Below are 23985 nucleotides of genomic sequence, written 5' to 3'. Positions count from 1 at the left end.
TGCTTTTGTTACAAGAAGTCTCGCTTCTTTATTAATAGTCTCTGCCCACTGAACACATTTCTGAAAATGTCACATTTTTGCAAAATGTGTAAAATGCGGCCTGTACGTTTCCCCATAAGAAAACACATTTCACACATTTTTCAAAAATGTCACATTTTTCAAAAATGTGTAAATTCGCCCCGAACATTTCTGTATTTTGCGATGATTAATCGAGATTTCTATCGATGTTGTGAAAAATGTGAAAGTATCATAACCATAAACAGCTGATACATCAACAAAGGCAAGTGGTAAATTTAAATTTTAATTTTTAATATTCCCACAGTTTGTAACATTTAAAGTTGGCCAAATCCCGCAGAGTCCATTAAATGGAGCCCCTCCTTCGGGGCCGTATTATTTGACTTTTAGGAGGAAATCTGTGCGGCGCTTATGTAAATTAAGGCAACTCGATCAGCTGTTTATTAAAATAAGCGGTACTTTTCCCACTCACATGTTACCGAAAACCGGTGGAACACCAATATGTAAAACTTGAAAATGTGACATTTTTAAGCCCAGTGGAGAAAGGCTATAACATACAATCGATTTTAGCGACACTATCGACGATAATGTGATAATATATCGTGATATACCGAAAAATGCCCATAACTAGTATTGAGTAACGCTGTGACAACTTGGCGCCACTAAAATGTTTTTGTAGCCTTGCAGAGGTAATTAAAATTTTTTCATGAAATGTGTAACGCTTATATGTAGACATTTTGAACCCATAACATAAATACACTCTTGATTTTAGGCATTTAATAGTTTTTGCTCTTTATATAGCACAATTGTATTATTTATATGTAGCTATGTACATAGGAACAATTAGTCAAAAATCAAGTTTTTTTTAAATTGTTGGAATTCTGTCGAAAAATTTATTTTTGTATGGATAATGTTCTGATATTCGAGATACATACCTTGATCACACTATTTGAAATGCTTTCTTGAATAGGTTCTGTCATTATTGTCCGATCTTTATGAAATTTTTGGGCCGTCAATATGGCATCCAAATGTGTGTAAGTATCAAGGCCCAAGACTATTCCTCAAAAATATAAAACAGTTTGTACTAACTGACTGATTGGTTATCAACGTACAGCCCAGACTATAATAAGAGCCAGGAAGCTGAAAGATTTACTGTAGTTACCCTATGTGATGAAGGTGCAGCTTAGACGGGGTTTTTGGAAATTTCACCTGCAAGTGTGAAAAAATCGCGAAAAACGTTTGTATGAAACTTTTTTGCTTACCATTCGATCGACCCTAAACTTATTATCAAATATCTTTGTTCAAAATCATTTGAGGAGTGTTTCCCTCTTATTGTACATCAATCTTTCTATAGTGGATATGGGGGTCAAAGGTTTGGTATTATATTCGGGTTCAAGTTCACTTCTAAAATTATGTAAGAAAATTCGTTTGAGTCCTGATTCACACTTTTTGCAGAATTTCAGCTTCCCCGGTGGAAAATGCCGATCATTGTTTTTTTTTGATAAAGTTTTAGAATCGAATCGGCTTAAAACTTATTTTCAAAGTCCTGTTTCACACTTTTTGCAGAATTTTAGCTTTCCCGGTGGAAAATGCCGATCATTGTTTTTTTTTGATAAAGTTTTAAAATTTAATCGGCTTAAAACTTATTTTCAAAATTCTACACCGGAGGAGACAACAAATTTTTTTTTCGCATTTATTTTTATTAACCCTAGTATTACGTTTGCTTTTAGTAGAAGAAGGTTCGGGGTATCCTCTAGTCGGGCACTGCCGACCAGAGAACTCAAACATTTTTTTTAATAATGTTAATTGTACAGCTTTACTCATTAAATGGGTAGTAAATCAGTAGATAGTAAAAAATGTGTGTTTATATTTTTTGGCTTAGGCCCGAGCTGGTTCTGCCTAGTGCTACTGTGTATGTATGTGTGTATGGTATTCATGATATACTGAACATCAATACGTAAATACATGTTTAAATTAAAACTAAGTTGCTATTTATGCGAAACATCAATTAACGTTATCAATGTAAAAGGGGTATTTTCTCGACTAGATCAGTCGCAGTTGATTTCTTAGACCCATTGCGGAATTTAAAGTTTTGAATATCTTCGATATTGTTCATTAAATTTTAGGGGCTTAAATAAGGCCTATATAAGTATGTTCATCCCAAAACGCAACATCACACATATATAAATCAGTTTATTTTTATACCCTTGCAGAGGGTATTATAATTTTGTCGTGAAATGTGTAACGCATAGAAGGAGACATCTCCGACCCCATAAAGTATATATATTCTTGATCAGTATCAACCGCCGAGTTGATATAGCCATGTCCGTCTGTCCGTCTGTCTGTTTCTATGCGAACTAGTCTCTCAGTTTTAAAGCTATCTTTATGAAACTTTGCAGAATTTCCTGTTGCACGCAGCTCATATGTTAAAACCAGCTGGATCGGACCACTATATCATATAGCTGCCATAGGAACGATCGGTCGAAAAGTAGGTTCTTGTATGAAAAACATTTTTGTTTATAAAGTTATCTTGACTAAACTTGGTATTTATTAGTTTTACTACGCTCCCCATATATATGCAAAATCCTATTAAGATCGGACAACTATATCATATAGCTGCCATAGGAACGATCGGTCGAAAATTAAGTTTTTGTATGGAAAATTTTTGTGTTTTTCAAGATATCTTGACCAAACTCGGTACTTATTAGTTTTACTAAACTCCCCATATATATGCAAAATCCTATTAAGATCGGGCAACTATATCATATAGCTGCCATAGGAACGATCGGTCGAAAATTAAGTTTTTGTATGGAAAATTACTATGTTTTTCAAGATATCTTGACCAAACTCGGTATTTATTAGTTTTACTACGCTCCCCATATATATGCAAAATCCTATTAAGATCGGACAACTATATCATATAGCTGTCATAGGAAAGATCGGTCGAAAATTAAGTTTTTGTATGGACAATTCTTATGTGTTTCAAGATATCTTGACCAAACTCGGTATTTATTAGTTTTACTACGCTCCCCATATATATGTAAAATCCTATTAAGATCGGACAGCTATATCATATAGCTGCCATAGGAACGATCGGTCGAAAATTATGCTGTTATATGGAATTTTTTTGGTTTTTCAAGATATCTTGACCAAACTCGGCATTTATTAGTTTTACTATGCTCCCTTCACTTATGCAAAATCTTATTCACATCGGGCTACTATATCATATAGCTGCCATAGGAACGATCGGTCGAAAATTAAGTTGTTGTATGGAAACCTGTTTTGTTTTTCAAGATATCTTAACCATACTCGGCATTAACTATTTTCCCTGTGCTTCTTAGATACGGGCAAAGCACTATGAGCATTTTGAAAAGGTTGGGTCTGCAAGGGTATTAAATCCTCGGTGTGCCGAAGATAGCACTTTTTTCTCGTTTTAAATTTTACATGGAACGAGGTGAGGTATTCAAACTGATGAGGCAGGTCACAATGGCTACATCTATTTAGTTTTGCAGGGCATATAGACTTTCGGTGCCGAAAGGAAGACATATTGCCTATAAACATTAATAATAAAGAAATAAAAATCGTCTAATTGAGTGAACTATCGGTAACTTAATGATGAGCCGATGATCGTTTTCGATTAAAAATTAAGATTACGATCGATTTAATTTTCCATTTGACTTAAATGTTATCGGCTAACAAAAGCTATATACACATTTTTTGATTTTGGTTATGCATGATACAGGGTACCAAATATATTATTTTTTAAATAAGAAATTATATGACATGTATACTTTACAAATCAAGGCGACATTTTTAGGCCTATTGAACGATACTTAGCTCTAAGTCTTATAGATACTCAACACGTTCTGTACAACTTCTATTTTCTATTTAAATCTACGAAATATTGTATAAAATCGGGGTTGGGGATCTACATATGTATATTCACCGAGTTCATGACAGGTTTGGATTGCTTGAAACAAATTGATTAACTTGATCAACAAATTTATTTGCTAGTTTTGGCATTGTGGATTTTAGTCTTTTCTGCACAATTGTATGATTCTAATTTTAAATCTGTTCTAGCATTGATAACGGATGAACATTTCATTAAACTTAGTATATACCTACCCGAATGTAAAAATATTTGAAGCTAAACTCACACAGAACAAAAATGTGATATTCACTGTGATATTTAACAAAACATGAAAAAGGGACTGCTACGGTTTCCTGAAGATTTTATACGTTTGTAGACATTTGGTTACGGCTTTGAAGATATGTGAGAAAATACCTTGAAAATAGACTATTTTTTCAAACAAAAACTCCCTTTTTACCGATTTTGCTTATGTAGCTATATAATATAGAAGTGCGATATTAATAGGACTTAGTCCATATGCAAAGACCAAAGTGAAACTAATAAATTCCCAGTTTGGTAGATATTTTGATAAACAAGAAAGTTAATCATATAAATACTTATTTTTCGATCGTTCCTTTGGCAGCCATATAATAAAACGGTGTAAAGTTGTTAGTATTTTGCATAAACGTAAGGAGAATGGTTTAACTAATAAATATCGATTGTGAAACAGATATTTTAAAAACAGAAAATTTGTTTTTGAACACAATTTTTGACCGGTCGTTTATATGGAAACTATATGATATAGTGGTCTGATGTTAATAAAATTTTACATATATGTAAGGAGCATAATAAAACTAATAATTTACGGCCTTGGTCCGAATTAGGTAAAAATATCACGATAAACAAAAAGATTTTATATATTAACCTACCTTTTAACCATCCGTTTCTATGGATGATTTATGTTATATTGTGGTCCTATTGGCCGGCTCCGACATACATACATACATATGTACTACCTGCAACAGCAAGACGGACTCATGCAGAGTTTCGAGGCGGTAGCTTTAAAACTGAGACACTAGTTTGAATAGAACAAGACAGGAGGAAAGGCGGACATGGCTACATTAGCTGGGCTGCTGATACTGATCATGAATATATGTATGTACATACATACATATGTATATACTTTATGAGATCGGATATATCTTCTTCTATGCGTTACATATTTCCTGACAGAGTTATTTCACAATCTGCCAGGGTATACAAAGATTTCTGATGTCACCAGCTATAATTTAAGTACATATATACATATGTACATATGTATGTATGTATATACGGTGATGCCTATGTATAAATGTATAAGTGCTTATAAAAAATATTAATAATTGAAATTTAATTAGTTAAAATCAACTACAAAAACAGTAAGTAAGTGTACATCGACATTTTTAAAATAGATATATGTGCATACATGCACATATGTATGTATGTACATAAGTAAATATGTACACATAGCGGTATTTATTACGGATCACATCTTTTTAACAGCTAATCGAACTGTCCCTTAATCGGTGTAGGGTGCTTAACGCCGTATATTAAATGCGCAGAACATCGGCACTTCTACCAACCAACAACAAAACGAAAGGTCCACTGTTGAAACAAAAACAATAATAATTAGTATAACAAAAACAACGCAACAAAATGCCAAACGAAAACAAACAAGTAAAAGTGCTCTAGTCGATAATGTCCCACTAGGAGAGATACCCTTCCCCCAGCTACGGGTTACCATACATACACATGTTCTCACTTATGTACATATGTATACATACATATGCGCATACAAAATCGAAGCGCACGCCGCACATTTAAACAGCAGCTGTGTTTCTTCGATTTTTAAAATATTCACTTGATCATAACTTCTGATACATCCAAAATAAATAGACACAGTTATCAAAAAAGTAAGATAAACGTTAACTGTGCTGTATTTGTGTCTGTATAACAAATTTAGTGTTCTTAGCTTTAAGAAGTATTTCCAGAAATCTGGTCTAAAATCAGTATTAATTAATGAGACGGAAATTTTTTACCGCCGCTCAATCGAGTATACTCCTCTTACTAATTTGGGTACAGGGTATGAAAAGCAGGCAAAGCAAGCAATTGACGACCGGCTTCTCTTCTTTTCATGCTTTGCAGCTACACACAAACGACTGCGCGTCAGCAGCTGCGCCACGCATGTGTTCATTCAATAGCTCCGCCGCCTCTCTTGTCTATATAAAAACACTCACACAAATATGAATATTTCGAATGTTGCCGATGGCAGCGCAGGCGCAGCTCATAGACGGCAGCGACGTTGGCTTCTTTACTGTCAATGCCTTTGCGTCGCGTTTAAAATGTCGCATTCGCCGACGCTTAGAGCTCAGTCTAAAAACAGCAGTTAGAGCGATTGACCAGTCAGCTGCTAGTCCTGCTACTAAAACTAATTACAGGCGTTTGTTTGTGTTTCGAATTTTGTTATTTTGCTTATTCGTGTTTGGAATTCGAACTTCTGTCTTTCGTTCGCGTTTTGTGTTGCGCCAGCTTTTATCGCTGCAGAAAAAAATCACAGAATTAAATAATTAAGTCATAATTATAGGACAACAAAAACAAAATGACGCAACCGGTAAAGTTCTATTTCGATTTTTTGAATCAGTCTAGCCGATCTCTCTACATACTTTTGGAGGCATCAAAAATTCCATTCGAAGCGATACCTATTTCTATTGTCAAAGGTAAGTTGAGTACGTGCCCAAATGCTCGTCATCAACCTTTACCAGCCCATAGACACACTCGCACACAAATGCACACTCACACACATACAGTTTACTACTTAATAATCAATTCAAATACAATATATGCATATGTATGTAAGTATATGCACTAAAGTCTATTTCTGTCTCTTTCTTAGTGAGTCTCTGATATTTTATGAGTATTTTCAAAAATTTTCCACTTGTTTAAAATTCCTCTTATCAAGTTCTCGAAAGGGAAAGTGCAAAACTTGTCTACATACATAAATATGTACGTATGTAATAGACAGGTATGAACGTTTAATGTCACTTTTAAAAAATATTGTAAGCTAATCCATGATAATCTATTATAATTGAAATAGAAACATAATTTATAAAATTTGTTTTGTTAGCCATTATCATACTTGTTGTAAGAAGTAAATCTCCATTATTCTCATATTAAAAACTTATTAAAAACTTTGAAACGTTATTTTAAAGTGCAAAGTTCAACAACAGCTATCTTCTGAGTGCTGAAGATTATATACCTATGTACTCACATAATAGATTGCGGTATATTTGTACATCACCGATAAAAAAAATTAAGTACTTAATCAATCTTTCATATTTAGGTTATAACATATAGTAGTACGCTGATGATGCGACTTTGCTTAGGCGGCACAATGAAGTTAGAAAATTGTTTGTCACATATATGTATAAAATACAGTTCAATTTTTAGCAGATTGTTCCTATGTGAGCTAAATGATATAGTTATTCGTTATTGATAAGATTTTGTTGAACTTTTATGTTGAAAACATATAGAACTTTCAAGGCTATATCAACTCGACTGTTGATACTGAATGCATATAGTAGTATATACCTTAAATGGGGTCGGAGATATCTCCTTCCATGCAAAGTGCACTTCCTATAAACATTTCATTAATTTATTATGTATCTATGCTCACTAGTCAACCATAATTGTGGCTTTTGGAAATAATTATTTATACATATGTATGTACATATGTATGTAGGTCGCCAAAAATGTATTACGCTTGGTGTGCTCACATAAATACATATGCATATATAATTTGTATATTTCAGTTCAAATTAATTGTTTGCACCGCCATGATTAAATTTATACATACACATATATATATATATATACATACACACATATATATATGCGAAATGCATTATAAACCGATACATTGGTTACATACATACATATGTACAGCTTGAGGCGAATGTTTGCACTTATACACATATGTACACCTGTACATAATATATATATACTAGCGGGTATAACCCGGCCTTGCCTGGGCACGTATGTTATAAAATCAATGTTCTCAATCAAATTTGAAATGATTTTGAAACTGATCGGACGGTAAACAAATAACTTTCATATAAACGTTTTCCGCCAATTTACTACTGTTGCGAGTGGAATTTCCCAAATCGCTGAAACACGTATTCATTACATTCATATGTAGAGCTTTGAAAATAAGTTTGAAGCAAATCGGACACAATTTAAAACTTCGCACAAAAAATCTTTGAGTCGCATTCCACCCGAAAAAGTTTGGATTCTGCGAAAAGTGTGAAACACGTCTCAAATGATTTTTCTTATAGATCTTTAGAAACGAATTTGAGCGCGAAACGTCACCCACCAAATCTTTGACCTCAATTTCCACCAAGGAGGAACGGATTTTTCGAAAAGTGTGAAACACCCTTTAAATGAATTTGAACAAAGATCTTTGAAAACAAGTTTGGGGCCGATCGGATGGTAAACAAAAAACTTTCATACAACCGTTTTCCGCCAATTTACCACTGTTGCGGGTGGAATTTCCCAAATCGCTGAAATACGTATTTATTAAGTTCTTATGTAGAGCTTTGAAAATAAGTTTATTGCAAATCGGACGCAACTTAAAACTACTCCCAGAAAATCTTTAAATCGCATTCCTCCCGAAGAAGTTTGAATTCTGCGAAAAGTGTGAAACACGTATCAAATGATTTTTCTTATAGATCTCTGGAAATGAATTTGAGCCCGAAACGTCACCTACCAAATCTTTGACCTCCATTTCCACCAATGAGGAACGGATGTTCCTAAAAGTGTGAAACACCCCTCAAATGAATTTGAACAAAGATCTTTGAAAATAAGTTTGAGGCCGATCGGATGGTTCCATACTTGCGGGTGGAATTTCCCGAAACACCGTCTTAACGTGCACCTACATCACATAAGGTAGCTACAGTCAAAATTTCAGCTTCCTAGCTCTTACGGTTTGGGCTGTGCGTTGATCACCAATCAGTCAGTCAGTCAGTCAGTGAGTCAGTCAGGACAAACAGTTTTTTATATAGAGATATATTTGCATGTATATATATATATATATATGTGTATATATATATATGTGTATAAGTGCAAACATTCGCCTCAAGCTGTACATATGTATGTATGTAACCAATGTATCGGTTTATAATGCATTTGGCACCCAGCTGCAAAGTTTTCTTTTGTGGCAAAAGTATGAAACGCGTTTATAAATAGAATCAGAAATATTGACACACTTATGATAAATATAACAAAGAAAAACAAGTATAAGTACTTTACTCGGTAGTGCCGGACTAGGATATACCCTGTACCCAGCATCGAGAAGCAAATGCTACTAGTCAGAAACGTGATTTTTAAATTATTGATGAATAATTACTAGCTATGTTAGATTTTGTTATTGGATACAAATTTTAAATTCGTATCTTGCGTATTTTTAAAATGAGAATATATTAATTTTATACCCTGAACCCATTGAAAATGGGTAAAAGGGGTATTATGTATTTGTGAAAATGTATGTAACAGGCAGAAGGAAGCATCTCCGACCCCATAAACTGTATATATTCTTGATCAGCATCAATAGCCGAGTCAATCTCGCCATGTCCGTCCGTCTGTCCGTATGTATGAACGCAAGGATCTCAGAGCCTATAAGACCTAGAGACTTTTTTATTTTAGCTGTAGGTCCTCATAGTCCCCGCGCAGATCGAGTTTGTTTCCGATAGTCGATAACTTGCCCCGTTTCCAAGTAATCGATAAAAATCTATATCGAAATTCTTTTTTTGGAGCAATTTCGGGAAATAATAAGAGCTAGAGTCACCAAACCTCACATGTAGCTTCTAGAATAGTATATATATATCAAGTGTCTTTCATTCTATTCCTATCGCCACCTCCCCGGTACCACCACAAAGCTTTAAATCAAGTTAATTATCAAACTTGTATTGCCTATAAATTTCAGCCACAATCTATATGCAATTGACTTTTTGAGAATACACAATTATTCTATTCTACAAGAAGATGTACTGTCGAAAATTTCATTAAGATCGGTTAAGAAATACAAAAGTTATGTGCGCACGTGTTAGCAGCAGGTAGCGCAAATTCCGAGAATTTCTGTATACATGACACACACACATTCATGCGCGTCTGCTTTGAATTCTATCAACAGCATTGCAATTGCGACTGTATTGTTTTCTTTGCTGTTATTTTAATTGGTTTTTTTCTCATTAAAACTCAATTATTGGTGTGGCTCTGAGTAGACGCGGCGGCTAGTGGTGCGGTTAGTTGCAAGTTCGAACCCTGCCAAGGGAACAATGTTTTTTTTATTTTAATTTTTCTTTATTACTACTAAAGCAAACGAGCGCGTAGCGGGATCTGCATTTGGTGTTGGAATAAGAAGGTTCAGGGTATCCCCTAGTTAGGAGGTCCCGACTAGAACCTTGATTTATTTGCAGAAAAGTGCAAATTGCCCAAATCATTATAAAGATCTTCCAAGAACAATTTGTTTACCCTGAACCAATTGAAAATAGGTAAAGAGAGTATGATGGTTTTGTGCAAATGTGTGTTATTTTGTTTATTTTATTTTATTTTGTTTATTTAAAAATGATTTTCCTATTTATTTTAAGTTATATTTATACCCTTAACCCATTAAAAGGGATAAAAAAAAGATTTATTTTACATGTATAAATAAGCATGTCGAACCTAAAAAAAGTATATATATTCTCTTTTCGTACGACGAGTTAGCCCAATTTAGTAATGTCCGTCTGACTAAAATATCATGACTTTAGATTTAAAACTGGTAGATATCGATTTGCTTAGTTTTTCCGCCCCCTAATAGGTGTGACTTAAAAATTGTTACACTTTTACGCGAATATACACGAATTTATACATCAAGTTTCAAATATCAATCTTGAATAGCGACGAAAAAATTACGTTCATGCGGGCATACGGACTGACTAGCAGACAGCAAGACGGAATACTCAGTTGTTGCTTCTATTTTTAGATAAAATGTAACTAAGGTCATTGAGTTAGTACATTTTAAGCATTAATTGAGCCAAGCACTGTGCAAATTAAGACACTCAACTCGTGCACATACAACCGAGTCTGCATCTGCATAAGGCTGTCTGCTCTGTAGACAATCTTCAATGCAGTGTTTCGGGGCCAGTGGCCAGTCGCCAAATAAATATCACTCGCAAAAAGTGAGCTTAAGTGGCAAAACTATTTAATAAAAGTCGTCGTTTTTCGAAACTATAGAGCTTAAAGTCCAACTGCGAGCAAGTTTGGCTGCACTTGGACTACGACAACAAGGAAGCCACCGGGTAAGCTCTCAGTTTATCTGCAATTTGCATGTAACAAATGCGGATGTTAGCGATCGGAAAACTCGAGATATTCATTTCTTTAAAATGCCTATTTAACTTATAAGTATATAAGTATTTAGGGCATAGTTTAATGCTCGATCTAACAAAGCAACGTCATTTAACTTGACTAAGTCTATAACTACAACCATAGCTTGGGCCATGTTTGACTTGGTTCAGTTTGCTTTTTATTTGGCAAAGCGGTGAAAAGTACAAAGAAACAGTATTTTTTCGGTAATTTTTAAATACTTTTATATACTGCTTTCTTTATACCCTGAACCATTTTAGAAATGGGTATATTGGTTTCGCCCAAATGCATGTAAATGCCAGAAGAAAGCAACTCCGACCCAATTAAGTAGATATATTCTTGATCAGTATCAATAGTCGATATCAGAACCTAACACATGGGTCCTCCTTATGCCCGCGGAGTACGAGTTTTTTTCTTTCGATATCGATATCATGTTTTTGAGCATATCTTAAAGCTTATAAGAGTAAGAGACACTAAATTTGGTATATAGACTCTTGTACAATATAAACAGTAGGATTATACATTTGGATTTCCCCCCCAGTTCCTTCCGAAATTGATAAAACGCAGTTTTAGCGGTATATTCTTTGGCTTTGGAAATTAGACACATTTAGATTTCATAAAGATCGGACAATAAGCACCGAAGTATATCGGGAAAGATTTTCCCATAGTATGTGGCTAAGAGAAGAAGAAGCGCAGCTGCAGCGTAAGCTTCGTAGCTAGCAGCGTGCGTGCGTGTGTGTATACTTGTGGCATAGGAAGTTAAAATGCATGTGACGTCAGCTCGACGTGGGGTATCGGGAATCTCTTAGTTTAAAGTAGTCTTAGTATTATTGTATTAATATTGTGTAAAAAGGTATAATCGTTATTGCAAATGTATATAACTGGCAGAAAGGGCATGTCTGACCTTATAAAGTTTTTATACATAATCAGGCCGATGAGCTGAATCAATTTAGCCATGTTCGGGTGTCACTCCGTCTGTATCTGATACTACACAAGCTAGAGACTTAAATGCATAATTCTTCTATAGCATACGCAAAACGAATTCATCAGTGTTTTCAATAGATACCAATCTGTCTGTCAGAAATATATATTATCGAGTAAATAAGTAAGTAATAAGTATAAGTAATAAGTATGTTTGTTGTGTTTTAATTTTTTAAGGCGAGCATTTAACGGGCGAGTTTCGAGACAAAGTCAATCGGTTTCGCAAGCTGCCCGCAATCACCGATCAGGGATATCAGCTGTCCGAGAGTGTGGCCATCTTCCGTCATCTAGCTCGCGAGAAGCTAGTGCCCGAGCACTGGTATCCGCACCGTTATCTAGGTCGCAGCCGCATCGATGAGTATCTTGCTTGGCAGCAGTCAAATATGGCAGTGGCCTGTACCGATTATTTTCAGCAAAAATGGCTGGTGCCTTACCTGCAGAAAATACGACCTTCCGATAGTGCGGTAAGTTTATCTTCTTTCTTTGTAAAAGGGTATAATGCTTCTGGGCCAATGAATGTTGTGTAACATGTTGAAGAAAGCACCTAGGTAGAAGAAAAAGACCAAACCATACTCGTCTGTCCAGAACCTTTAAAAGCTAGAAAGCTGAAAATTTGAACGTAACTCCCCCATGCCAGCACAGTAGAAGTTTATTTAAAAACAGCAATTGCTCCAGTTCAACGTCTATAAAAGTCGATATCAATATCCTGCTTTTTGAGCATATCTCAGAGCTTATAAGAGCTAAAGGCATCAAATTTGGTATACAGACTTTCGTTAACTATACTCAGATCTAGAAGACCCAGATCCTTCGTCTCCACCTAAAGTTGTTAAAAACTCATTTGTGGAACTATAGCATTGGGAGCCGGAGCACTCTTACTTGTTGTAAATGAATGCTTAAAAGCAGTCTCGAATGCTTCCGCTTTCCGCTGGGTACGCTGTTTATTATATAGATCGGACCAAAATAAACGTTCGTCCAAACAAACTTTGACATTCATTACTTATCTGAAAAGTGAAAAGCACGTTTGAAATGAATTTTCCCGAATTATTTTGAAAATGAGTTTGAATGGATGTCAAACTGTTACAAGTGGTACGAATGGTAAACAGTTACAGGTGGAATAATTCAAAATCCGTCCTTAGTATGCAGTTTTAATGTAAGTCTTAGATCACATAAAGTTTGGGCTGTCTTTGTTTCAGTCTTTTAGGAATAACAGCTATATATGTACATACATATATTCATAAAAATATATAACACACCCCAAAATTCATACATTCTATGTGCAGGTTAATGTAGCTAGCAAGCAGCTGGAGCACACACTTAACGACTTTGAGGAGCTGTTCCTGAATTCTCGAAAATTCATGTTGGGCGATAACATATCCTATGCGGACTTGAGTGCAATCTGTGAAATTGATCAGCCCAGTAAGTATTTTTTGTACAAGTTCTGCTTGCCACAAATAAATCTCGCATTCACTCATTCTCTTTTATTTCTTCTTCTTCTTGTAGAGTGCATTGGCTTCAATGCCTTCAAAAATCGAAACAAGCTGGCGCGCTGGTATGAAATGGTGCGCGAAGAGCTGGGACCCTATTACAAAAATGTCCACGAAGAGTTCAAGTCTAAGTTAAAACTGAACAATGTACAGCAGCAGCTCGGCGAGGCGCACGCCCTAAAGCAATAACCAATTACTAGATATATTTTATATATATATCTTTATATATCCTGTACACATTAAAAATTGTGCTTATAATATGTACCAGAAGGAGGCACCTCCGTTCCCATAAAGTATTTAGTATAGCCATGCTTGTCTGTCCGCCTTTTTGTCTGTTTCTATGAAAACTGGACCGCCGGTTCTCGGGCTTTCTGGATTAAACTTTGCCTCGGTCTATCAATTTAATTAAGTCAGTGTCTGTACGTTGGTCGAAAATTGAGTTCATATGAAAAAAACGTTCTGGTTTTTGAAATATCCTAACCGACCAGATTAAATTCTAGATAAAATGTTAGCGTAACTGTTCATTCATATATATACCGTAGGAATAATCGGGGGAAAATTGAGTTTTAGATAGAAACATAACGTTCATCTAAATATGTGCTATATGTGTGCAAGGATAAATATTATTCGGCCTCCGAAAATAATTGTTTATTTTTGTTTTTTTTTTTTATTTCCTTATGTAGAAGATTATTTAATAAAATGTTCACTAAAGACGCGTTAGCTGTTAGTTATTATATCTGTAAATACTTAGAAAATAATGTTCAAATACGATATAATATTCCGAAAAAATTAACCTAAGATGGCCAAGTGTGCTTTCATAATTTTTTACAAGTGAAGTTAAAGACTAAAATTCCAAAATATATTGACATACTTTTACCACAGTTTAAGTGTTCGGCTTAGGACTGAAGCTATAGAGTAACTAACCCCAAATAAATAAAGGCTCTTTTATACTTGTTTCAGCTTTTTATTCCACTGTAATTAGAGCATTGTGCAGTTGGTTGCACCCAACTGTAATGTAGTACTTGTTGCAATTTACCATTAAATTTGTTTTGTTTTTATTTTTATAGTTATACTAAAATACCTTATATGTTATTGTACTAAGTGAGCCGCATCTAATAAGATATATGTTCTCAAATTTAAATTCAAAATAAATTGGACTTTAAGCAAAGTTTATCTATTGTTCTAATCGAATGCATTGCTTAGCTCAGTTTGCGAAGGGAAAACTAGTATATTGGTTTTGTGCAATGTCCGTCATGCTGTCCGTTTGTCTGGAATCCTATCCAAATGAACGCAACGTTTCCAACGATATTTTGAAATCAAAGTCTTGAACTCGTATATTTATTTACATCCGTGCTCGATAAAGTGTTAAAATTGGTTGGCCACTTATGGGAGGGCAGGCACAAAAATCGATCCCACAGTTCTTCAGTGGAGCCGTCAATACGACAAAAAAAAGTATTGAGTATTTATTACTCAATGGAACAACATTGAGTAATAAGACTTATGTTTACTCATTACTCTATGGAACAAGATAAGAATATGGCGTCTCATACACCGTAGTATAAACAAGTAAGAGGTGTTAGTCGGGAGCTCCCGACCAGGGGATACCCTGAACCCTCTTTAGTAGTAATAAAGATAAATTTATAATAAAAAGTTCCCTTGGCAGGGTTCGAACTCGCAACTGACCGCATTACTTGCTGCCAATCGTAATTGCAATGCTGTTGATAGAATTCAAAGCAGACGCGCATGAATGTGTGTGTGTACATGTATACAGAAATTCTCGGAATTTGCGCTAGCTGTTGCACGTGCGCAAAAAAATTTTGTATAATACTATAAAATATTCGTGTATTCAAAATGACAATTGCATTTAAATTGTGGTTTAATTAGGTAGGCAATACAAGTTGGTTTACTAACATGATTTATAGCTTTTTGGTGGTAGCGGGGAGGTGGCGATAGCTATAAAATGATAGATACTTGATATATATATACTGTTCTAGAAGATACATGTCAAGTTTGGTGACTCTAGCTCTTATTATTTACCAAAACCGCTTAAAAAACAGGATTTCTATATCGTTTTGTATCGATTACTTGGAAACAGGGCAAGTTATCGAATATCGGAAACAACTTAGTCGCATGGACTAAGAGGACCTACAGCTAAAATTTCAAGTCTCTAGCTCTTATAGGTTCTGAGATCCTTGCGTTCATACATACGGACGGAAGGACGGACAGACGGACAGACGGACAGCCGGACAGACAGACGGACATGGCTAGATCGGCTCGGCGGTTGATGCTGATCAAGAATATATATACTTTATGCGGTCGGAGATGCTTCCTTCTGCCTGTTACATACATTTGCACAAATACATTATACCCTTTTTACGCATTTTCAATGGGTTCAGGGTATAAAAACCAAAAAAAAATTAAATATAATATATATACTAGCGGGTATAACCCGGCCTTGCCCGTGGCACGTATAAAATAATTTTTCTCAAAAAGCTTTGAAAATGATTGTGAAACTGATCGGACGGTAAACAAATACCTTTAATGCAACCATTTTCCGCCAATTTACCGCTGTTGCGAGTGGAATTTCCCGAATCGCACACGTATTTATTAAACTCTTATGTAGGGCTTTGAAAATAAGTTTGAAGGACCAAACTTAAAACTTATTTACAAAAATTTAAATTGTTCTTTCCACCGAGGATACTGTGATTTTGCGAAAAATGTGAAACACGTCTCAAATGATTTTTCATATAGATCCTAGGATATGAATTATGTATATATTTTATTTTTTATAATTTTTATTTATACGTTGAAATGAGTCGATCTGTCCATGTCCGCAGTCTGCCCATCTGTATGAACGCGTCGATCTCAGAAACTACTAAAAGCAGATGTTTGACATTTGAAACATTTGAACCATAGAACGAGTTTAACAGGCAGAAGGAAGCATCTTCATCCACATAAAGTGTAAATATTCTTGGTCAACACCAATTGATCTAGCCATGTTCCTATGTCTGCCTGTCCGTCCGTCCTTATGAACATGTCAATCTTAAAAACCATAAGAACTCGATATTTCAAATTTTGAAGGAACTTGTGGCCATGCTGTCCGACCTGCTCCGTTCCCATGAGATCGATAAGAATCCATATCGAAATCCTGTTTTTTTAAGCTTAGCCACCCGATTTGGAATGTCGATTGGTATGGTATACGCAGATCTTGAATGTTTCAGTTTTTAGACATTTCCCGACAACATTGAAGAGATAGGCATTTATAGATGTATAGTCTTTGTATTTACACACATTTAGATGGCATACTCATGCCCTAAAGATCCGACAATAAACTCCGAAGTAAATCACGAAAACACATTTTGTAGTGTGGTGGTATGGAAAGAAGCAGCGCAGCCGCTGCGCAGCCGTAGCGTAAACTGTACAGTAAACGGCGTGAGTGCGTGTGTGTAGAAGGAAGCTAGAATGCTTGTGACGGGAGCTCTCTTTTACCCAAGTAGGGCACTCCCGACTAAAGCTCTCTTACTTCTTAAAGTTAGAGCCCTTGGAGCTCGCACACATTTGGAAGCCGTATGTATGCCCTGAATTTCATTAAGATAAGACAATAAACACTGTTGCTACTAGTTAAAGAACACATGTATGAATCATAGTGCATTTTCACATATGGAGTGCAGTAAGTGCCGTGTGTATGTGTGTGTGTATATGTGTATTTTTGTGTAAGTGTGTATAGAATAAAGCTGAAAGGTTTGTAAAGGTACAAAGCTCGGCGCGTGGCTCAGAATATCTCCTACTCGAGCGCACCCGACTAGAACACTTTTGCTTTTCCTTCTTAATTCCCTTATACTTTAGATTTACATTTAAACTTGAAACATTTACAATGTAGTTTGAAGCACACAAAAATTGTTGAAGTCCTTTACTTGCACAACGAATCTTAATTCATACATCCATATGTACATACATATTACTTAATTTCATCAATGATACATTGTTGTTATAGCTGTTGCTGTATGCTTTTGTGCAATAGGAACACGGTCGGCTTGCTTATTTACTTCGTATTAGCCAATAATTTTTTTGGAATTGTCTACCTAATTATATATAGTACTTAATACGTACGAACAAATCGATTCATAAACCATTTTCAAGTGTGTCTTTATTTTAGTCAATTTGCCAGAAAACACCAAAAAAAAAAAACAAGTGAGAATATTGCAATTGAAATCCCCGCTTAATCTTGTTTTCAGTCAAATGGGGTCGAGCCTTGAAGATTATGAGTGCGATGTGGAAATGACGACATCGTCTGTTATTTCACGATGTGGTTAGTAATTCCAAAAACATAACATGGCCACTCCAAAACAATGAATTTAAACTTGAAAACATACAAATTTTGACATTTTTTAGTGGAGAGAATGGGGGATGTTGGATCAATACAAGAATTTTATAGGTAAAAATACGAATAAAAGCGACTTTATTTTAAATTTTTGTATGGTTTATACTTAGATGAAGTTGAGATTAACAAGTGCTCTGAAGATCTCTGAAAATCAATAATATTCAGAGTTAGCCTATAAGTCTAAGATGTGTTTTGATATTAATTTTTTTTTTGGTATTTTTTGGCACTTTGATTTCAGGCGATCTAAGGATGACCTACTAAGCTGCAGTTTGATTAAAAGCTTACATCTATAGGTGTTTGAACTATCTCTGCCGTTTTGTGGGGGCGGCGTGTATTATTCCAGTTGCTCCCCGTGCCCAGATTCTTCGATGGTATCCTCATCGTGCTCATTCAATAACGGACTGTCATCACCTAATCGGTTGGGCGGGAGTCCGCTTCCTGGCGTTGTTGGTGCCGAGCGAGATATCCAACCCTTACGGGCCACCCGTCCGCGGTTAACAAAAAAGTTAGCACCGCTGACAACGCTACTAATGGGGCTCTTGAGCACACAGCGTTGGGCAGGCGGTGGCGCCATTACGGCCATAGGTATATATAAAGCCTTGTTAGGCAGCTTCGACGCATAGAACTTTTTTCCTTTACTGGGAGTCGCTGATGTCGGCGTTGTTGACATTGGTGTTGATGCGGTATGTTGCAATGTGGCGGGTCGTGTTATTGGCTTGGACAGCGTGTGCTGCAATCGTGGTTTAGCACCACCGGTAAGCAGCAGCTGTTCGTAGCTGACGTCCGCTTGTAGCTTACTTATTTGGTCGAGTATTTCGCGCACCTCGCCGGTTGGGCTAGTAGCTTGAGGTGGAGAGCCAGGCGTGCCAATATTTGAGAGGCTACTTACTCCAGACACAGTGCTTGCTGTTGTGGGTGCCGTTACCGCTGCAGCCGCTTCGTCCGCTGACACTAACTGGCAGCAGTTTTCTAAACTGTGCAGCGGATTGGACTGTATGCAAGCATTGTTGTAAATGGCTGGTGTGCCCCCGGCTGCTAATGCCAGGCTGCACAATGAAGATGTCTGTGTGGCCCCTCCACTTTCAGCTCCACCCACATCTAGTTCAGCCACTCCTAAGCCCGCCGCACAATTGCTATTCACAAATATATCACTGAGGCTACTGCGGCTGTTTACCATATAGCGGAAATGTTGATCGCTCTGCGACTGCAGAAAGCCTCCTCCAACGCCACCGGTATGCATAAGGCCAGGCGAGTCAACGGACGTCTCACCCGGCGAGAAGTGTCCGCTGTGCGAGTTATGTAGCCGTGTACTATAATGCGCTGTGCCAGCGCCAAGTCCTATATTTCTGTCCACTGCAACGGTAGCATAGTGAGCTCGTGGCTGATATTCTGGCTCTACCAGCTGGGATGCAGAGCGTGGCAAGCCGTATTGCGGCGCTGCTAATTGCGAGTTGGGTGGAGGCTCTCTGTTTGCACCGTAATGTAGGCTTAGCTCAGGGCTGGCCGCTCGAGAGTAGGGTGGCGGCACCAATGTGTTGGCCTCGTTGATATTGCAAATGAAGCTGGAGCTAAGCGAGTCAACAGTGCTGGCGGCACTCAGTGAGCCCGTTGGACGCACAATGTAGTTGCGAAAATATTGCACCATCAAATAGCTGGAGCTGGCATTTCCCTTGCTATTTTCGTTGTTGCATGTAAAAACGAGCGGATACAGATCCGGTTTCGATGCCACCTAGTAAGTAAGTGAAACTCATTTTAAATAAAAAACATATAAGAAACTGTCCAGGTAATTGAAAATCGACTCCCTCAAAGTAAATTGAAACTTACCTCCGTGTACGGCGGGGGCGGGTGATGAAACGAATTGCAGCGACTGTATTGCGGCGGTGCATAGCAGGAGCCGGCCGAATCTCCCTCGGATTGTGTGTGATGCTCCGTAAAGCCCCAACCGCAGAGTGTACGTCGCTTTTTCCACAACGAGTAGGCACAAAGTATGGCTAAAATGACGGCCACCACGACGCACCTAAGAGGGAAATAACGTATAATTACGATTGCTGAGAGGTATACTGAATTTATAGGAAGCTCTCTTACTGCTCCGTTTGCAGCTGGCGTGTCTGTATGAAAAAGCCCATAAAAAGAACAGGACCAGGCACAACTTTAGGAACAAGAAAAGGCGCGGTAAGAGGGCTAAGATAGTAACGGCCGGCTGCGTTCGTAATCGAATTCCAACTAAATGAGCTGCTTGTTTCTTGGCTTTTCGGCGACGCTACATTTGATTATGTGAACAGGCGTCCGACAAACAAAAGCGAAATAGCGGTAGGAACAGTGACAGACAGTGTCTCATTAGTTGGCAATGCCATTTGCCGCTTTCTGTCTCGTCTGGGGATCCGGGGCTGACTTGCATAAGGCGTTGTCTTGACTTGACACAACTCAGTCAGGGGCCAACTTGCTGCCAATAATAATACTCATACTCGTGTTTATATTGGTGTATAGCACACAATGCGAATCAGCCCCGGCAAAGTAACCTTGTACGCTTTGCAGAGCTTCTCGTCACAGGGGACTGTGACTGCAACCATGATGATGATATATATGTTATTTTCTGAACTTTCTACTTACCAAAAGAACCAATGGCTGACAAAGAATAAGTTCAGTACATTCTCCGACGGTGGGGGCAGCTGTCGCGGTCCACTTTGATATGGTGGACAACAACCCTGGGTGCAGCATTCGCGTGGCAGCGAACATATGTGCCCGCCCTCGCAGAAGCGAGCCGCGACCTGCAAAGTGCAATAGAAAATAAAGGGCAATCGAAGATAGGCTTGTTTGTGACCATTGTATGCTACAAGCAATAATATCTATTAATAAACATAAGATCTCAAAGAAATAAAATTAGTTACTAGAATGACCAATTTCAATGTAAAATAGCCCAGAGCTTAATGACATTAGCAAAAAAAGGAACCAAAACAAAAACATGCTAGAGTGCTCTAGTCGGGAGTGCCCGCCTCGGAGATACCTTGAACATTCCATTCAAACATACACAAAAAAGCGCATACATACGCAAAAATAAGCACGCAGTTTCTTCCCTTAGCCCCAAAATGCATTCTTGATTTACTTCGGTGCTTATTGTCGGATCTTTTTCAAATCAGGACATTAATTTGTGTAAATATCAATACACAGAATATACATCCTAAAATAGGTTTTCTTTAATTTGGTTGAAAAAAGGGAACATATCCAAAAAATTAAATATATATACTATACGAGTGCCTTATTACTAAATTACTACTACTACAAGGAATGGTAAAAAGTTAGGATAGCTATATCGATTTTTAACGATGCAAACTGGGCACTAAGACGAGCTACGAGCTAAGTATGTATATAATAGGTATGTATTCTTGATCAGCATCAAAAGACAAGTTCATCTAAACATTCCGCCTGTTCGTAGATATGAACGCGTCGACCGCAGACCGCTATAGAATCCAGAGCAACCAAATTCCAAATATAAGTTTTCAAATACCATACGCAGCCAAGTTTATTTCAAATTTTTGATAGTTCTCCCCGTCGAAAATCTGGCCAATGTTCTTATGGACTCAAAAACTATGAAAGCTAGATGAACCAATTTTTGCATGTTGCCGTTCGTATTACCCTCAAAATTTAATAAGAATCCATTGGATTTTAGGTTTCTTATATGGACACATTTAATGTTTTGGGACGATCAAGAAATGAGTAACAGTCTGTAGTAAGCATCTCTGACCTCATTACGTATATATATCTTATTTATATGTCTATCCATCTGCTCGTCAGTAGGTATTCGTCGATCTATGTAACTAAAAGAATCTAAAATATCATTCTGACACAAGATTTCGGAGCCTTTAAGAATTGGAAACGCAAAATGTTGTAAATATGTTCTTGTATATATAGGTTGCGTATATTTATTTGTTATTTTTGAAGCTGGAAAAATCGCATTTCAAGGGATACAGCCAAACAAACGTGTGACGGTTGCTCGGCACCATTCAGGTAGACGGTATCTTTTAGTCGGGCACTACCGACAGCGCACTTGCACTGCAACACTTTTAATACCCTGGATCTATTGAAAATGGGTTAAAAAGGACGATGGTTTGTGAATATATGGTATAACAAACAGGCACATGGAAGCATCTTCGACGACATAAAGTGATTATATTCCTGATCAGCGTCAATAGTCGAGTATGTAGCCGTGTCTGTCTGTCCGAAACCATAGCAGGTGGGCTTCAAATTGTGAGTGTAGGTCCTCCTGGTGCCAGTGCACTACGAGTTTGTTGCAATCCATCAATTTAAAATAAATCAAGAAAGCATTTTCTTAATCTTGGGGCTATGGAAGAAGCAGCTCAGCCGCAATATAAACTGGGCAGCACGCGGCGTTCGTGAGTATGTGCAATGTTTATGCTCGGTGTATATGTGTGTAAAAGTAAGCTAAAGGGAATCTCCTAGTCGGGCACTCCCGACTAGAGAAATCATACTTTTTTTTTATAATTTGGCAAAAGTTACGTGAAATAAGGCCACAAAATCATTGCGCTAAATCAATTTGTTTGGCGACTTACTTGGACGGGCAGCCATAGTAGAATGAAAAACATTGGAAATAATTGGAGCATCGTTGAAGCATGAAACCACATGGTGGCCACACTGTTGTCCGACTGGCGCCAAATGTCGATTGGGGTGGTTTGCTTGTCTGGGGTTGTTGTGTAGCTGCAGCCTCCGTGGTTGGTCGTGTGATTTGCTTTTCTGTTTTGTTTTTCTTCAGTATTTTCGCTGCTTGATTGTTTGAGATACTTTTTCGTCTTAAAGATTTTGGTGCCGTTTTCCTTGAAAAAAAAACATACACACGCACGCCCACACACACAGGCAAGATACACGCCAGTCGCTACATGGCAGAAAGTTTTGTTTTGTCCTTGACAGAAAATTCAATTTTTCGCTGCATACTTTAGGTCGTCGTCGAATGAACTGCTTGCCTTTGTGCTTAGATTTAACCACAGTTGTTGTTTTATGACGTTAACTGAATAAAATATTTATTGCAACGTTATCTACTCAGCCATTAAAAAGTTAGTGTGCGTGCAACAGACAGATATGTTGGTGTGCAAATAGATGACAGCATAATAGCACTTACGCGAACACACACGCAAATATTCTGCAAACTTTAATTTGTTTTTATTTTTTCTTGGTTGATTGTGTTCATCTTAATACACACAAAAAGTCACACAATCGCGAAAATGAGAAACTTTTCTTGTTTTCGTGTAACAACACTTAATGACCGTTTCTGTTTTCTTTATTTTTTTAGCTTGCTTTTACTGGGCAGAAACAGTATCTGTTCTCGCTGTTGTTAACATGGATACAATTCGACGAGTTTGCTGTTGTTGGTAGGCAGTGTGCAGTAAACAATTACAGAATACTAAAATATTTTTGCGCACCAGGGAGCAGGTGACTGTCACTCAGAAACAGGGATGTTGAGACTGCGACAACAGTGGAGTGTCAGTGCAAAAGTGAGAGCGAGTATAGGGTCGCAGTCGAAGTTGTGTTCGTAATCGGACTTGGAATTAAGACTTCATTGTCGATTGTATAAAATCAAGTATAGAACGCGCACAGCAACAACTGGAAATGGCTAACAAAATAAGAAACAGCGACAGGCTTGCCAAGGCAACTAGGTATGCAACCAAACTTGTATCTTTTTTCATAAAGACTGCCAACCCTTACAGCTGACAAAAGCTTTAGGTGAGCTTTAAGCTAACAATAACCCCCATTCATTATTAGGTATATAGAGACGAAGAGACACTCTGAGCTTTTATTGCCACTTTAAAGAATTTGCGTCGTACTTG

General features: G+C 37.1%; 2 protein-coding genes across 4 annotated transcripts; one reads left to right on the top strand and one right to left on the bottom strand.

Annotated features, from left to right (window-relative positions):
• Positions 1–6346: 6346 nt before the first annotated feature.
• GstT4 (Glutathione S transferase T4) lies at positions 6347–14717 on the top strand. The gene is made up of 4 exons (XM_064699150.1): positions 6347–6621; positions 12461–12747; positions 13564–13699; positions 13784–14717. The coding sequence occupies exons 1-4, from the start codon at positions 6504–6506 to the stop codon at positions 13954–13956; spliced, it is 714 nt and encodes a 237-aa protein (XP_064555220.1). The 5' UTR covers positions 6347–6503; the 3' UTR covers positions 13957–14717.
• Positions 14718–17965: 3248 nt separating this feature from the next.
• On the bottom strand, positions 17966–23827 carry LOC135440120 (uncharacterized). 3 transcript variants are annotated; one of them, XM_064699125.1, is made up of 5 exons: positions 23280–23827; positions 22717–23168; positions 20759–20916; positions 19973–20165; positions 17966–19877 (listed from the first exon to the last, which is right to left on the bottom strand). In XM_064699125.1, the coding sequence occupies exons 2-5, from the start codon at positions 22786–22788 to the stop codon at positions 18483–18485; spliced, it is 1818 nt and encodes a 605-aa protein (XP_064555195.1). In that variant the 5' UTR covers positions 22789–23168; positions 23280–23827; the 3' UTR covers positions 17966–18482. The 3 variants fall into 3 exon arrangements, with proteins under 3 accessions (XP_064555195.1, XP_064555194.1, XP_064555196.1); XM_064699124.1 differs by having other exon boundaries at positions 22717–23827; XM_064699126.1 differs by lacking the exons at positions 20759–20916; positions 22717–23168; positions 23280–23827 and adding an exon at positions 20234–20421.
• Between the last annotated feature and the right edge of the window lie 158 nt (positions 23828–23985).

This window comes from Drosophila montana, unplaced genomic scaffold (genome assembly GCF_035044405.1).
Source record: "Drosophila montana isolate Dmon_TW-CO22-7 unplaced genomic scaffold, ASM3504440v1 contig_855_1, whole genome shotgun sequence".
Classification (NCBI taxonomy): domain Eukaryota; kingdom Metazoa; phylum Arthropoda; class Insecta; order Diptera; family Drosophilidae; genus Drosophila; species Drosophila montana.
Note: the sequence above shows the minus strand (reverse complement) of the source record. Positions and strands in the feature narration are given on the sequence as shown.

Excerpts from the sequence above, each read along its gene's own strand:
- GstT4 (XM_064699150.1), top strand. The coding sequence starts at position 6,504 with ATGACGCAACCGGTAAAGTTCTATTTCGATTTTTTGAATCAGTCTAGC. Across the intron at positions 6,622-12,460 it reads ACCTATTTCTATTGTCAAAG|GCGAGCATTTAACGGGCGAG; the intron begins GTAAGTTGAGTA and ends TAATTTTTTAAG. Across the intron at positions 12,748-13,563 it reads TACGACCTTCCGATAGTGCG|GTTAATGTAGCTAGCAAGCA; the intron begins GTAAGTTTATCT and ends TTCTATGTGCAG.
- LOC135440120 (XM_064699124.1), bottom strand. The coding sequence starts at position 22,788 with ATGTGGTTTCATGCTTCAACGATGCTCCAATTATTTCCAATGTTTTTC. Across the intron at positions 20,917-22,716 it reads TACTATGGCTGCCCGTCCAA|GTCGCGGCTCGCTTCTGCGA; the intron begins GTAAGTCGCCAA and ends TGCACTTTGCAG. Across the intron at positions 19,878-19,972 it reads CGCCCCCGCCGTACACGGAG|GTGGCATCGAAACCGGATCT; the intron begins GTAAGTTTCAAT and ends CTTACTTACTAG.